The sequence below is a fragment of the Caretta caretta genome, chromosome 24 (assembly GCF_965140235.1).
Source record: "Caretta caretta isolate rCarCar2 chromosome 24, rCarCar1.hap1, whole genome shotgun sequence".
Taxonomy (NCBI): domain Eukaryota; kingdom Metazoa; phylum Chordata; order Testudines; family Cheloniidae; genus Caretta; species Caretta caretta.
Window position 1 is genome coordinate 10,384,611 of NC_134229.1, and position 16,432 is coordinate 10,401,042.

Here is a 16,432-nt window from a genome sequence, read left to right on the forward strand (position 1 = left end):
GGATGGAGAAGGCGTATGGGGATAGATGGCTGGGCGGCTGGATGAGGTGTCTTGAGGGATGGATGGATGGAAGAGGTGGATGGATGGAGGTGTCTGGAGGGAGGGATGGATGGATGGAAGAGGTGGATGGAAGGAGGTGGATGGAGGCAGGGAGGGATGGATGGAGAAGGCGTATGGGGATAGATGGCTGGGCGGCTGGATGAGGTGTCTTGAGGGATGGATGGATGGAAGAGGTGGATGGATGGAGGTGTCTGGAGGGAGGGATGGATGGATGGAAGAGGTGGATGGAAGGAGGTGGATGGAGGCAGGGAGGGAGGGATGGAGAAGGTGTATGGGGATAGATGGCTGGGTGGCTGGATGGAGGAGGACTAGGGGTATGGGGACAGACAGCCCGTCTGTCAGTCTATGGCTCCGTGGCTATGGAACGTTCTCCGGGATCGCACGCGGCTCTGCCCGGGGCCGGGCGGCTCCAGGCTCGGCTCAGCGCCGTGCGCGGGAGCGGGGCGCTGCGGGGATCCGGGGCTGGGGCGGACCCCAGCGGGCCCGAGATCCCGGGCCGGGGGGAGCGGATCACCCGGCAGCCCAGCCCAGCCCAGGGAGGTCCGGCGCGGTTGCCGTGGCAACGGCCGGGAAGCGGGGGTGCCTGGGAAGGGGAGGACACAGACACACAGACACGCACAGACAGACACACGCACAGCTCCGGCTGCAGTGGCGGCTGGCTCCCGGGCGCTCCCGGGTTGGCCGCGCTGCGGACCATGGGCGGGCTGCGGGCGCCCGGCCGCGGTAAGTGATCAGCACCCGGGAGCCGGACAGCTCCGTGCGCCGCCTGCCGGGGCGGGCATTGGCCGGGGAGGAGGGGCCCGATCCCGCCCTGGGGCCCTTCGCCCGGCCCCGCTAGCCCCGGGGGCTGCTCGCTGCAGCCTGGCTTCCTCGGGCGCTGCTGGAGCTGGGGTCCCCCGGGCTCCATGGCGGCTCCCCCCCGGCCCCAGGGGCTGCTCACACTTTGCGGGGCGGGGTGGGGGATGGGGGGCAGCCCTGCGGGAGGGGGGATGTTTGCACCGGGCCCTGGGCAGTGGGGTCCCGGGGGGAGGGTCTGAAGTGAAACCAATGGGGTGGGCGGGTTCATTTCTCAAACGCACTGCCCGCCCCCTTCCTCCGGTCCCGACTCGCCCTGACTTCAAGGGTCACCCAGCGAGCGGGCCCACCCGGACTTCGGATCCGGTCGCTGCCGTTTACACCTGGGGGTGGGGGGCGGGAACTCGGATCCGGTGGCGTTTTGTTCCCACCGTGCTGGTAAGTGACGGGGCAATGGAGGGTCAGATCCCCCAATCCCCGCCCCTGAGATCTGGGGACGCTCTGATCCGGAGCCCAACTTTGGAAGCAATTCTGGGGGTGGGGGGCAAGGATAGGCTGAATTTATCCCCTCCCCCCTTGTGGAGTCTCAGGGAGAGGATCCAGGAGGGCGCTCAGGGCTAGGAAGTGGGACTGGCAGAAGCACCAGGCGAAATCCCGCCCCCGTCAGGCAGCGGGCGGCCAAGGACACATCTGGGTCAGGGGAGAGCCGCGGGGGCAGCCTGGAGCTATGGCTTTGCATCACTCCCAGCTGGATGGTGACTGGGTGGGGTCAGTCTGGATGGGGCCAGAGTCCCTCTGGTGGAAGCTGCAGCTGGATCAGCCTGCAGGAGCCTGAGCAGGGCTTTTCTGAGAGCCCCAGGCCTGTCGAAGGGAGGGAGGGCCCAGCAGTGAGGGAGCTAGCCTGGCCTGCGGGCATCCTGGGTCCAGGTCCCCACTCTGTCACAGACTCCCTGTGTGACCTTGGGTAAGTCTCTGTGCCTCGGTTTCCCAGCTGTGAAATGGGGATGATGGCCATGTCCTGCTGTGGGGGGTAGAGGTGGGGGGGGGCAAGATGAGGCTAAATACATTAGAGATTGTGAGATGCCCAGATACTAGGGTGACAGGGCCAGCTATGTACCTAAGATTGGGAGCCTGAGGGTGAGATGCATGGCCTTTGCTGAGTGCTCCGTGGGCAGGCAGTGGGGGGGGGGGCCTCTCTGCCCCTCACAGGCCCAGGACACAGCAGTGGGATATGCTGTTACAGGTCCCACTCTGATGATGCAGCATAGAGCTTCTGGGGCCAAGCAGGGGAGGAAAGTGCCCAGGCTTCAGGTTTGGTGTGGGCAGGGATGGGGTAAAGCTCCTCTCTGCCCTCCCCGGTCCTGGCACAGCTGGTTCCTTGCTCCAGTGATTTGGAGCAGCCTGGGAGCTGCTCTAATCTCTGCTGGCTGCACACAGCAGAGATCAGCAACATCCCAGTCGTGGCCCTGTGCCCACATGGCTGCTTCCTAATGGGTAATTAGGAATAATGACTCCCTGAAATGTAGGTCCTGGTCCAAAGCTCCTTGAAATCCACAGAGAGACTGTGGGGTAGCCTTATGGGGTCAGGTTTTTCAAGGCTCAGCTCCCACAAGGAGCCCCCAGCACCAGGCATGCCGAGCGCCTCGGATCATCTCCCCTCTGTGCTGGACTTTCCTTCATAACAAATCATTGCACTTTGAATCCCCAGCTGGCAGCTCTGCGATTTGTCTTTAATTACCCAGGAGACTTTGCTCCTTATAAGTCAACTGAGCCTATACTGGGCAGAAAAAGTCCCCCAACTCCCTGAGGTCAAAGGGCGGGATGGCACCTCCTGGCTTTGTAGGCTAGCAGCAGGCTATGGTCTGGCAGTCATGTCTGGGGAGGACACCCCTCTCCCAGTGGGGCTCTGCACTGGAGCCTGGATCCCACTGCAGGATTGGGGACTGGATTTGTAGCTCTGAGTCCCCCTGCTAGGGTTGACTCATCCTGCCTTCTTTCCTAGCTAGATAAACTGACTAATCCCAGGCATGCTACAAAGGGCCTTTTCCAGTAGGCCATCAGCACCCCCACTTCTGTCTGCTGCTCAGCCTTATTATTAATAATCCCAGCACATGCTTCACAGTCCTAACCCTGAGTGCTCCCTGCCTGTCACTCTCAAATTGTGGGCTGCTACATCATCCCAGGAGGGGTGGTGGAACTAAAACACCAGAGAGGGGAAGACGTCACAGGGCGAGTCAATGACAGAATCAGGAATAGAACCCAGGCATCCTGATTACCAGGGCACTGATCTGGAGCAAGTGAAATTCACCAGGCTGTTGCTCTGCATCTCCCCAGTAGCTAGCCTATGACTGCTACTAGCTGGTGGAGTTGTTTCTTTAGCTTAAGTGATAAGGGGCAATGAAGCTGGGGTGGCATTTTCAGAAGTGCCCAGTGGTGGCCCAGTTCTGCTCCACAAAATTAATGGTAAAACTCCCACTGACTGCCGAGAGAGCAGCATGAAGCCAGTGCCGTGTGCTTTTGAAATTCCCCCTCCCCATTACAGCTAAAGGTCCTGGTTCTAATCCCCTCAGGGACGAATAAGGAGGGTCCTTACTCAAGGACTTATGTTTTTCTCTGTGGCCAAATTGTCAATTTCCCTGGTGCACTGGCAGCTGTCTCATACCCCTCCCATAGGGCTGGGTCCTGTACTGCCTCTATGTACAGTACAGAGAAGGGTTTTGCAACTCAAATGTATGGTAAGATCTTATCATCTGTCCCGTGATTGGTTCAGAGCCCACTGTGGGTAAAATTGCCAGTTACGTCTCTGGCAGACGCTGCTTTCCAGCCGCCAACCCCCAGAAAAAGACACATGGGGTTGAATAATATTGATACAACACAGCAAGGCTCAGACATACCTAGGGAAAGCTCCATCATGGGCTAGAGCTGGGCTGGGGGGCATGAGTCACGGGGATGGGTGTGAGATCAGTCACCAGAACATTTCATGAGGCCCAAATTGGTAAACCTGTCTTTATTCTGTGAGATTTCAGGATGCTGAGCCTTTTCCCATGGAAGTCTGTGAAAATAGTGACAGGATGTTTGTGCTAAAAAATTAATGCTCACAAGTAAGGGTTTGCGTGTTTGGGTATGTTTGTGTGTGTGTGTGTTTTGTGTGTGTATATACATATCTTGTGTGTGTTTGTGCTATTGTTTGAGTATGTGCATGTCTGAGTGCTGTGTGTGTGTTTATTGTGTGTGTGTGTGTGTGCATTTTATCTTTCTTTATATGTGTCTGTATATTTTTGATTGTGTATGTTTTGCTCATATGTGTGTGTTTTGGTTTTGTGTGGTATGTATGATGTGTGTGTGTGTTGTATGTCAGTGTATGTGTGTGTGCACCCTAGCGGTAACCAATTCTACTGCATTTAGCACGAGGTTGAATATTTTACCAGTGGGGGAAACTGAGGCACAGAGTGGTTGTGAGTGGAGGCACATGAGACCTGACTCTGGCCCTGACATACTTGCCCGAGGCCAAGATCCGGGGAGTCTCCAAGCTAGGACCAGGGCCTAGCACAGTGCTCTGGGCTGCCTCACTGCTGGAGGCACCATCTATTGCATGAGGGACACAGACCTGGACACTATGGGGTGCTGACTTCCGTGGGAATTGCAGGTCCCAGCATGTCAGAGGGGCACCCCCTAAAAGATCTCATTGCTCCAGGGCTTGGCAGATGGTTTTCCTGCTCAGACTCTTCTTTGCTGCTCCACCACACCCAAGTTTCAGTTGGAGAAGTTACCCCTCAACTTTTTCCTGCCAGATCTCCAGCTTTCAGGCAGCGTTGCTGTGCGCTGTTTTGCAGCTTCCGCGGCACTCCCCAAAGGTGGCTGCATGTCACTGTTGGGCAAATTGTTCTAGCTGATACTCAGTGTGTCTAAACCAACTCTCGGTGTGTGTGTGTCTAATGGAAGCTGCACTTCGCAAAGTTCTGCTGTCTTTGTCAGGACAAAGTTCTGCTGTCTTTGTCAGCCGCTTTAGAAATGCTACCAGGTGGTTTTTAGGCTGGGCCAGTAGCGACCACTGTGTGGGTTTTTTGCAACGGAATTGGTTGCATGTAATCGACACTGGGAAAGCCCAGTGGCAGGAGCCTCCCAAGGACTAACCGAGGGTGAGAAGTAATGTGCGGGGGGACAAATGCTGAGGCAGTGGCATGGGGCCTGGGTGCTTTTGCAGCATAAGAAGCACAAACAGCCCCATTATCTTCATATGCAAAGTCAATATTTATTACCAAGGCCCCAGGCCAAGCTTCCCCAGCTGGACTCTCCTCGTTATGAAAAGCGTGGAATGAATGTTCGATGCCGTGTCCCAGAGCTGAGTTCACTGCACCACAGAGCACGCCGGGCAACCTGTGGTCATCCCCTTTCCCCTTCCAGCAGGGGGTGCTGCTGTGAATCATGTACCTGGGCAGAGGTCAGCATTGACATGCGTGGATGGAGAGCCCAGGACAGGCATAGTGAGGGGGCCAGGGCTCAGGATTGAGGGGGGCCGGCAGAGCTCTGTGTATATGGAGCTTAGGGCTAAGATTGCAGGGGTGGGGCTTGAGTTGGGATTGAGGGGCACCAGCAAAGCTGTTGGTGGGAACCCAAGATGGGAACAGCAGGGGTTCTGCAAACCTGGATTTCGGAGCATCAGCCGAGCAGGAGTGGGGGGTCAGGACAGGAATAGCCAGGGTACTGAGGGTCAATACCATGAGGCACCCACAGTATTCCCCAGCTCTAGCCAGCGATACGAGTCCTTTGTTGTCATGAGTGTATAAAGATTCCCCAGCGCCCGAGTCTGGAGGATTTGACTGACATTTGCTCCTTCTCAGCCCCCCATCACTAACTTGCCCACGCTGTGCCCAGCGCACTGGGGCACGGTCCCAGACCAGACCTGGGGGAGCCATGTCTCGAATGCTAGAGGTCAGGATGCTCTGCAGGGGGCAGAGGGGCTTATGGCCTTCCAGTGAGGCTTATGGGTCTGTACTTCACTGTCATCAGAAGAGACTGGGAGGTGCGGCTGGATCACTGCATCACACCAGAGAGTGGGGACCTGGAGGGTGGCTGGTGGGGTGTTCCATGGAGCCCTGGATGGGAGTGGAGGAGCGAGTCCCCCAGCTCTAGTAGCTTTTGTAGCCTGCACGGTGGCAGCTCTCCCCCTGCAGGGGACTTGGAGACTAGACAGGTGTCCCACCCCCCTGCAAAGGCCCTGCCTGTAAGTCCCCCTGCCCTGCCCCTCTGCACGGTGGGCTCTTGCTGCACCCTGCAGCTCAGAGAGGGAGGGGAGACTTTGCCCCGCAGTGGTGACCCCTAGGCAGTTCGAGGGTTGGGTTCGCTTCTGTCTCCAAAGCACTTTGGCCTGGAAAAGGGGTTGGAAATGGCATGAGGTTCATGCTGAGATGGGGTGACCTCTCCAGGGCAAGGACAGGGGGCATCAAGGCCAAGTGGGAATTGACTGAAAATAGAAAGGGGTTGGGATCTGGGCCAAAGCTGCAGCTGGCTCTGAGTCCATCTGAGCAGCCGCCTCCGCACAGAGCAGTAAGCTGCAGCCTTGAGCCCTGTTGCCATCCGTGAGGCAGCAGCTTCCCTCATCGCTGACCCCAAGAGGATAAAGGCTCTACTACTGCTGCTGCTGGTGACTCAGGGAGCCCTCCATTAGCTCAAGCAGTGGAGGCCTGGGCTTTTGGAGATGCGGAGCCACTTTTCTAACCCTAGCTCCTATTGTTTGTTACAGTGCAGATGGGGGCGCTGAGCCAGGCTTACAATGAGGAGTGGGGCAAGGTGGCTCCAGGTGTGAGCTCTGGGTCCAGTCAAGGCTGAATTGGCTTCAGTCAGGTGGGAGATGTTATCAGGGAGGGAAGTGGGGGTGCATCTGCTCAGCATGCACTTCTCCTGAGGGAAGCCCCTTCTCCAGAGGATGGCCAGTGAAGAACACCCCTGAGCTCACGCTGAGGAGAGAGGGGGCTGGGAGGACAGACTCACAGCCAGCTAGTGGCCCCTGGCTGTTTGTGACCATGGCTCACTCCAACCATACAGCCTAGCAGTGCCTGCAATTGAGTTGCCTGGGTCCTTGTCACAGGGTTGAGATCTCCAGGCCTCCCTCCCTGCAGAGAGGTTGTCATCCTCCCTTCTCCCCACCCCCTCCCACCGCTGCTCTCAGCTCCCTGCGGGTTGAAGGGAGTCCAGCCGCAGCTCATCTCTCCAATGAGGCACTCAGCCGGTGAGGAGAGACAGGGAGGGTGCCTGAGCTGTGACTGGGGTGGGGTGGGATGGGAGGGCTCTGGACCTGGATGTGCAGCTGACAACCCCCTCACCTGTGTAGCCCAGCTACTTGGGCTTTGCCCAGGCCCCTCCCAGTCTTCAGCTTCCTCCACTCAGGCATATGAAGAGGCTCATTCAGTGAGGCTTACAAGACCCTGCAAAGATCCCTCCAGTTGTAGCCTGGTTAGTTCTCCAGCTAAGCAGCCTTGTCACTGTGTGGAGGGGAGACCGCTGGAAGAACTCAGGAAATGCAGGAATTGGTGTTGGTGATACAGTAGGGGGCACCCTCCCCTCTGAGCCCCTGCTGATCCCAGTGCAGTGAGAGGGGACATTGTGCTGCAGACAGCAGGGGGAAGGCACGGGGGAGGGATGCTGTGTAGCAACACTGGGGAATCAGTGTGTTGCAGGGAGCAATTGTGGGGGTTGCTAAGCAGCAGTTCAGAGGGGCCCAAACCTCACCACTGTGTTACTGACATTTGCGGTTATTAAAACAGAAAGGTCTTAATTCTCCCCTCCCTTGCACCCAGCGTGGCTAGTGGACAGAGCTCTAGACGGACACTCTGAAGATATTTGCTTTATTCCTGGCTCTGTCACTGGCTTGCTCAGTGATCTTGGGCAAGCCACTTGGCCTCCCTGTGTCTCAGTTTCCCCACCTGTAAAATGAGGATAATGATACTGACCTCTTCTGTAAAGTGCCTTGAGACTACTGGAGAAAAGCACTATGTAAGAATTAGGTGTTATTATTACACCTGGGCAAACTTTATGTAAAACATAAACAGTATGCAGGGCCGGGGAGAGTCAAGGCCATACCGCTTGTGAACGCTCCCATTCACTGTTCGCTGTGGATGCTGTTTGGTTGATTTTCTGCAGGTCATTCAGCTGAGGGCATCCTAGTCAGTTTCACGGTTGTCTTTCTGGTCAGTTGCACATCCTGGTTCTGTGGCACACCAGCCTAGAGATGCTGTGCTCAGGATCATAGAATCATAAAATAGCAGGGTTGAAAGGGACCTCAGGAGGTCATCTAGTCCAACCCCCTGCTCAAAGCAGGACCAATCCCCAACTAAATCATCCCAGCCAGGGCTTTGTCAAGCCTGACCTTAAAAACCTCAAAGGAAGGAGATTCCACCACCTCCCTAGGTAACCCATTCCAGTGCTTCACCACCCTCCTAGTGAAAACATTTTTCCTAATATCCAACCTAAACCTCCCCCACTGAAACTTGAGACCATTACTCCTCGTTCTGTCATCTGCTACCACTGAGAACAGTCTAGATCCATCCTCTTTGGAACCCCCTTTCAGGTAGTTGAAAGCAGCTATCAAATCCCACCTCATTCTTCTCTTCCGCATACTAAACAATCCCAGTTCCCTCAGCCTCTCCTCATAAGTCATGTGTTCCAGTCCCCTAATCATTTTTGTTGCCCTCTGTTGGACGCTTTCCAATTTTTCCACATCCTTCTTATCGTGTGGGGCCCAAAACTGGACACAGACTCCCAGATGAGGATCTGACATTTCTGTTTGTGCTGAGCTAAATCCTGAAGTTTTGGTCCAGTTCTGATGCAGGTTTGTTTTTTTTTTTTAAATCACTGTAGCTCAACAGGAGTTTTGCCTGTGAAGAGACTAAAAACTGGATCCCCAAAATCTAGCTCATTAAAACTCATTTCCCCCCCTTTACAATATCTAAATTTTGGGCCTAATCCCAGTGGACACACTCCAAAGCAGTTTCAGTCAGTGGTTTACGTGCTCTCTAATGACTGAAAGTCACCTGAGCCTCACGGCTGCTCCATGGGCTCAGTGCAATGAGTTTGTAGGTCTCAGTTCAGTCCCCAGAGCTCGGTGATGGGAGGTGCCATGCACTGGAGCCTCTTCACATCAGAGTTTTATTTTGATCCATATCCACATCACAGAAACTACTGTGATAAATGACCCCCCTCGTCTGAGCTCTGCAGAGGGTGCTTCAGGAAGCAGGACTCCAGGGGCCCTGGAGATGCTCTCCACCGGTCCGAGGGGAGATCAGCCTTGCCCCAGCCCTTCAGAAGTGAGGTGGGGTAACTGGGTAAATGACGTGTACCTCTGCTGTGCAGAAACCCAGACAGCGCTAGAGGATCCTAGGATGGAACCCCACCCCCTGCTAGTCTGCATGCTGAACAATGCCAATTCTGCTGCAATGCCGGCTACCCCCTGGTGAGCTCCTGAGTACATTAGCCAGCTCAGCCACGGGCGCTGGGGAGGGGCTGGTGGGGACGGCCACTGGCTTCTTCCTCCCGTCAAGGCTCTGCTAATCATAGAATCATAGAATATCAGGGTTGGAAGGGACTTCAGGAGGTCATCTAGTCCAACCCCCTGCTCAAAGCAGGACCAATCCCCAACTAAATCATCCCTAAATGTCTCTGCTCTGTTCACTCCTCCCTCTACCCCAGAGTGCCCTGAGCAGCAGGATGAGTGCTATCACCCTCCGTTGCACAGAGGGAGGGGGAAACTGAGGCACAGGGACTTTACCCAAGGCCAGGCAATCAGTGGCAGAGCCTGGGGCCCTCACCACTAAGCCATGCTGGCAGCCCATAGCCCAGGAGGGGTGGCACAGGGCAAGTGTGGGGGCAGCTCAGGGAAGGGAGCTGGCAGGAAGCCAGGCCCATGGAAGGGGAGCGGGAGCCAGGTTGGGGCTCTGAGGGGCTGTATTTTGAGTGGGGGCTAGAAGGCAAGATCAGAAGTTGGGAGGGATTTAGGGGGCTATGGAGAGTGGGGGGCACCATGGAGATAATCAGGAATTGGGGGTGGACCTGGAAGGGTGGTTATGTGGAGTTGGAGTCACTGGGGGCAATCAGGGGTTAGGGGTTGGTCTGGGGTTGAGGGGAGTCAGGGGGCACCAGGAAGGCAATCAGGAGTTGGGAGGTAAGCCTGAGGGGGTTTAGAGGAGTTGGGGGTTGCAAGAGGGAAGTTTGGAGTTGGGGTTGGGTTCAGGGGGGATGGGGTTGAGGGGAGTTGAGGGTCACTGGGGGGCAGTCAGGAGTTGGAGTTGGATTTGGGATGGTTGAGGAGAGTTGGGGAACATCCAGGAGAGCAATCAGGAGTTGGGGTTGGGTCTGGGGGGTTGAGGGGAGTTTGGGAGCTGCTGGGGGGCAGTCAGGGTTGGGTCTGGGGTTCAGGGAAGTTGGGGGGCACCAGGGGAGCAATCAGGAGTTGAGGGAAAGCCTGAGGAGTAAGGGGAGTTAGGGGTCACCAGGGAGATAATCAAGAGTTGATCGAAGAGCTGGGACACCATAGTGGGGGGTAGAGGGAGCACTGGAGGTGGGTCTGTAGGTCCTCAGCGCTATAAGAGTTAAGTGTCCTTACTGGGAAAGTGGGGGGTGCATCTATTTATCCCCAGTGTCCTGCTTGCTCCCTCAGACTCTAAGGAGCTTGGCCGGGGCAGCTAGCCTCCAGGGTGCTAAGATGGCGAAGGAGAACTCTGGCTTCTCCACCATCCCCGAGACTCCGGTGAGTGAGGCAAAGCCCCCGCTCTGTTCCCGCCCGTCCAAGGCCTCAGCGCGGCTCCGCAGGGATAACGAGCGGGAGAAGGCCGAGAAGAAGAAAAGGCGCCAGCGGTATGTGGAGAAGGGCGGCAAGTGCAACGTGCAGCACGGCAACGTGCGGGAGACCTACCGCTACCTCACGGACATCTTCACCACCCTGGTGGACCTCAAGTGGCGCTTCAGCCTGTTGGTCTTCACCCTGGCCTATGCCATCACCTGGCTCTTCTTTGGCCTCATCTGGTGGTTCATTGCCTATTGCCGTGGCGACTTGGACCACCTGGAGGACCACACCTGGACGCCCTGTGTCAACAACCTCAATGGGTTCGTCTCGGCCTTCCTCTTCTCCATTGAGACGGAGACCACCATTGGCTATGGTCACCGGGTCATTACAGACAAGTGTCCTGAAGGCATCATCCTCTTGTTGCTGCAGGCCATCCTGGGCTCCATGGTCAACGCCTTCATGGTGGGCTGCATGTTCGTCAAGATCTCCCAGCCCAACAAGCGGGCCGAGACCCTCGTCTTCTCCTCCCACGCCGTGGTCTCGCTGCGCGACGACCACCTGTGCCTCATGTTCCGGGTTGGGGACCTGCGCAGCTCCCACATTGTGGAGGCCTCCATCCGGGCCAAGCTGATCAAGTCCAAGCAGACCCAGGAGGGGGAGTTTATCCCCCTCAACCAGACGGACATCAACGTGGGCTTCGAGACGGGCGATGACCGCCTCTTCCTGGTCTCGCCCCTCATCATCAGCCACGAGATCAATGAGCACAGCCCCTTCTGGGAGGTCTCCAGGGAGCAGCTGGCGAAGGATGAGTTTGAGATTGTCGTCATTTTGGAAGGGATGGTGGAGGCCACAGGTAAGATGTTTTGCCTGGGGTTCCCCAGGATCATACTGGACTAGGATGGGTTTTGGGCCTAACCCAGGCTAATGCTGGTTTGGGGACAGGGTTTACCTTGAATCTGCCCCAGTCTTGCCCTGGATCTAGTCCAGATTTGGGCCTAATCCAGACTCTCACTAGTTCTTGTTCAGTTTTGGGACCATATTTGGACTGAGTCCGTTCTCGTCTCACACAAACTCCAGTCCAGGTTTTGAGCCTATCCTAGGTTCACACTTTCCCAGCCAGTTTAGGGACAAGGTTCAGAGTGAGTTCGTCCTAGGCCCAGGCTGGATCCAATCCAGGTCTTGGGCAGCATTTAACTTGGGAGGTGAGCATGTGGCTGCTCCACGTGCACCCCTGAGCAGCTGCACTGGGTCAGAACACATCACTTACAGGGGCGGGGTGTGTCCTTTTTTGCCCATAGGAATCCAGACCAAGACTTTTCCCCAGGCTGGGCTCACCTGGGATTCTACCTCAGGACTGCTCAGCCCACACCCTAGGTGCTCCCTCCCCAGACAGCCTGCTCCTATTTGTCTTGTTTCTGGGCGGGCAGTGCCTCCTAGCCTCAGTGAGTTGAGAAAGCTGGATCCACAGTGGGGAGTGCGCCAGCCTATTACATTCTTCCCCATGCCGTCTGGTTTCCTCCCCACATATGTAGCCTCTTTGCGATCCAACTCCAAAGAAGCCTGTGGTTGTCTGGTGTTCTGCCATCTCTGTCAGCCTCACTCCTGATCTCCCCTGGAGCTCACCTCCTGCCTCATTCCTGGTCACATCTCATCCATATAGCAATGGAAGCAACAGAGCCACTTAAAGGATAACAACCTACTACTCCTGACAGCTAATGGAATTATTCCTTTTGCTCAAGAGGTTGAGAGAGGTCTGTGCTGCAGTGCTAAAAGTGGGATCCAGGCCACTGGTACAAAACCCTCTGATAACCCATGAAGGTAGAGGTAAAATGCTTACACAGATCATGGGTACAAGGCACTGGCTCAGAGCTATGTGATCTGGGTTCAGTTCTGGCTCTGCCACTTACTCCCTTTGATTTTTGGATTGGTCACGATCTCTCACTGGGCATCAGGTTCCCCAGCTGTAAAATGGGAATTTACACTGTGAGCTCTTTCAGGCAGGAACTGTCTATCCCTGTATGTCTGTGCAGTGCCTGGCACGATGGGGCACTGATTTCGGGGAAGGACTGTGTGCAGCGCCTGGCACAGTGGGGCCCCACTCTCAGTCTGATCTTGGTTATGGTCTGTAAGCACTACCTTTATCCAAATAATAATATATTGGGCGCATTTGAGTTAGTTAATTAAAAACGAAAAAGAAAAAAAAAGGGCAGCTGGAAGAAATAGGAACCCTAAGAGAAGATCATTAAATAAACAGCAATTCCTGTTTTATTCAATCAGTAGGGAATGAATCACCATTACTCTGAAGAAGTTAAAAACAATTCTCCTTTATTCTGAAGCTTCATGTCAAGTACAGGCAATAAACCATCACACCATTGACAGAAGCTGGTGGTGGGAATGCGTCATTTATTCCCTGTTAATGACCTGGAGCCTTTGCGTAAATGAAATCTGTGCTGCTCAGGGTGCTGGAGGCCTTCTGCTCTGAAGCGGGCACTTCTGTGCTGCAGTGCTAGCTAGCTGTTCTCTTCGCTGTTACGCACCAGTTCCATTGGCCGCTGATCGATGTAATCGAACAGGACGTGCTCTGTAGTGAAGAGGGCTCTTCGGGTGGCAGTGGCTGTGTGATTAAGGCACTGGACAGGGGCTCGGGGGATCGGGATTCAATTTCTGGGGCTCCCACAGGCTCCCTGCGTGACCCTTAAAGACACATAGCTCTTAGTTTTCAGCTGTGACTAATGGCTTTGAGTGCTGACCCCCCCCCCCGCAACTGAAAATCCAGCTCCTGTCACGAATTCAGCCCCTCCCCCCGCCAGATCACTTCTCCCTTTCAAAAATGTAAACCCTGACCTTTCCGCACCTCAGATTCCCCATCTGTCACACTGTGACGATTATTATTTATAGTAGGGTAGTGCCTAGAAGCCCCACTAAGGTCGTGGCACCATCATGCCGGATGCGGCACAGACACATAGAGGCAGTCCCTGCCCCCAAACAGTTCCTGATTTAGATTAGACAGGCAAAGAACCCGAGGCCCCAAGAGTGGAAATGACTTGCCCAAGGTCATGCAGCAGGTCAGTGGCAGAGATGGGACTAAAACCCAGGTCTCCTGAGCGCCAGGTCAGTGCTTTATTCACTCGAGCACACTACCCTTTAAAGCTGGGCTAATAATGCTGCCCCCCATGGGTGATGTGAGGCTACATTCATTGAGGTTTGTGAGGCACTCAGGGTCTGCCATGATGGGGCCAGATAAGCAGCGGCAGATAGCCGGGGAGTGCTGCAGCCTTTCCTTTTGCAGGTCCATAGCGACAGCAGCCCCTGGGCCCTCCTTTTGTGAACCTCAGAGACGTGGCGTTCTGGGAGAGATACAGAGCGGGCACAGGTTTTATTCTAGCTGTCTGTTGGCACAATCTAGCATCCGGAGCAAGTGTTACAGCAGCCAGCACCTTGTGCCCAGCCATCTGCCCACAGACCACGAGGCCTTCCCAGAACACAGTTTGAGAACTGCTGGGCTTTGCATTTCATTATGGGGGTTGTATGTTCAAAGCACTTTTCAGACGTCTATTAACCCTCACAGAACTGCTATGAAGTAGGTAGCGAACTGTGATTTGTATTGCAGTGGCACATAGAGGCACCAAATGAAGTCAGGGCCCCATTGTGCTGGGCACTACCCAGAGCCTGTCTGAGCTCAAGACCCCCCGAATTGGGCTGGGCACTGCAGAGACCCAACTAAGATCAGGGCTCCCATTGCCCCAGGAATTGCACAGACCCCAGCTGAGATCAGGGTCCCCATTGTGCCAAGTGGGGCATAGAGCCCCACCGAGATCAGGGGCCCATTGTGCCAGGCGCAGCCCAGATCCTGACTGAGATTGGGGCCACATTGGGTTTGACACTGCACAAACTCTAACCAAGATCAGGGTCCTATTGTGGAGGGTGCTTCACAGACGCATAATGAGACACAGTCAGTGCTTAATTTGTGCCAGCGCTGAGCCCCGGCACCTCTAGGCTTGGCAGTTCAGAGCCCCGGCACCCTCTGGGCTTCCCATGTCAGTTATAAAAGTAAAAAAATTGCTTGAGCCCCCCGCACCTAATTGCTTGAGCCCTGGGACTTCTTTCATTACAAATTAAGCGCTGGATACAGTCCCTGTCTGGAAATGCTCACAGTCTGACTAGACAAGGCAGACACAGTGAGGTAGTAGTCTCACCAGGATACTGGTGTGGAAACTGAGGCACAGTGAGGGGAAGAGATTTGCCTGAAGCGACCCAGTGAGTCAGTAGGACTAGAATCCAAGTCTCTAAACTCTAACCCAGAGACCATGCCCCAGCCATCTAAACACTGATGGAAACAGCCAAAATGGCCGGCAGTGTGTTCTAGCGGACAGAGCACTGGACAGCGACTCAGGAAACCCGGGAACTCTCTCGGCCTCTGTCACTGGCTGGCTGGGTGACTTTGGGCAGCTCACGTCACCCCTCTGCCTCAGTTTGCCCAGCTGCGAAAGGGGGACAAGGATCCTGAGCTGCTCTGAAAGCGACAGAGGAGATGCGCTAGAGAAGTGCGCTAGGTCTCATTCTTATAGTGTCAAATCCCGGGCGTTCTGTGGAAATTTTCCAGTGGCACTTTGGCTAAGAGGGGAGACCAATCAATGGCCTCAGCCGCAGCCCAGCCTGGCTGCCATGCTCTGGGCAGCACAGAGATGATGAAGGACAGGATCCTGCCTCCTGGGGATTTGTTGAAAAAATTCTCCCCAGGGCCCCATCTTCCCAGGGCTCATGGCCTTCCTGTCCATTCTCTCCCCCTCGTCCCTTGCTCCTGGACATGGGAGCAGCAGCTTTTATTTTTAAACCTGTTCCTCGCTCCGTCACATCACGGGGAGTTATGTAACCCTGCCGTTAAGTGCAACGTTCATCACCACGGCAACCCAGGCCCATGTCACCAGTGGAGAATTCTGCCTCTTGGCTGGCTCTGAGCGAGGGTAGGAGCAGGTCAAGAGCAGATGCATCCCCTGGGCGAGAGCTACGTGCCTCCCTCATAGGAGGGTTGACTGGGGATCAGCCCCCGACTTCTCCGGCCCTGTGGTCCTTCTGGCAAGGCTACAGCTGCATCAGGACTCTTATGGAACAAAGGCGGTAGGCTGCGAGAGAAGCAGTGTGGGTGAGTGGTTAGGCCACTTCCCTGCCCTGGGAATCAGGAGACCCGAGCTATGGCGTGTGACCTTGCGCAGGCCTGTGCCTCTCAGTCCCCTCCCGTCCTGTGTCTGTCTTGTCTATTTGCAGTGTCTTCACAGCAGGGACTGCCTCTTGGTAGGTGGACGCACAGCACGTAGCGGACCAGGGGGCCAGTCTTGGATGTTACAGTGACATTACAGCACCATCATCATAACAATCCTACAAAATTGTCCCTGAAGTTTCTGCTCAAAACAGGGCATCATTACCCCCCATTTACAGATGGGGAAACTGAGGCACAGAGCAGGGAAGGGGCTTGTGCAAGGTCACACAGTATAGAGCTAGGAGCAGAACCTGGATCTTCAGAGTCCCAGGTCTCTGCTCCATCTTATGGACTATGCTGCCTCTGTGCCCTCTGACATGAGGGCACGATGAAACTGGTACACTCTGGTGGGATCCAGCCAGATGAAAGGAGCTGTGTATGCCTAGGCAATGAGCATGACTGTCGAATGGCATCCCGCCCCAGAGTAAGGGTGTTATTTGCTATGGAGCAAGGGGACAGTTGCTCCCCTAAACTTGGTTCCCCCCCCCCGCCGACTTTTCATAGGTCTGTATATTCCATTATCTCTTCCACTCCCCACCCTG

General features: G+C 55.4%; 1 protein-coding gene across 2 annotated transcripts in view; it reads left to right on the top strand.

Annotated features, from left to right (window-relative positions):
• Positions 1-368: 368 nt before the first annotated feature.
• The window catches only part of KCNJ9 (potassium inwardly rectifying channel subfamily J member 9), a 28,063-nt gene continuing 11,999 nt past the window's right edge, over positions 369-16,432 (top strand). Inside the window, exons 1-2 of one of the 2 annotated variants that reach the window (XM_048828528.2) lie at positions 369-783; positions 10,508-11,486. In XM_048828528.2, coding sequence (XP_048684485.2) covers positions 406-783; positions 10,508-11,486 — 1,357 coding nt within the window. In that variant the 5' untranslated portion in view covers positions 369-405. Of the gene's footprint in view, positions 784-1,272; positions 1,294-10,507; positions 11,487-16,432 lie in introns of those variants that run through there. The other variant, XM_048828530.2, reaches the window with a different exon arrangement.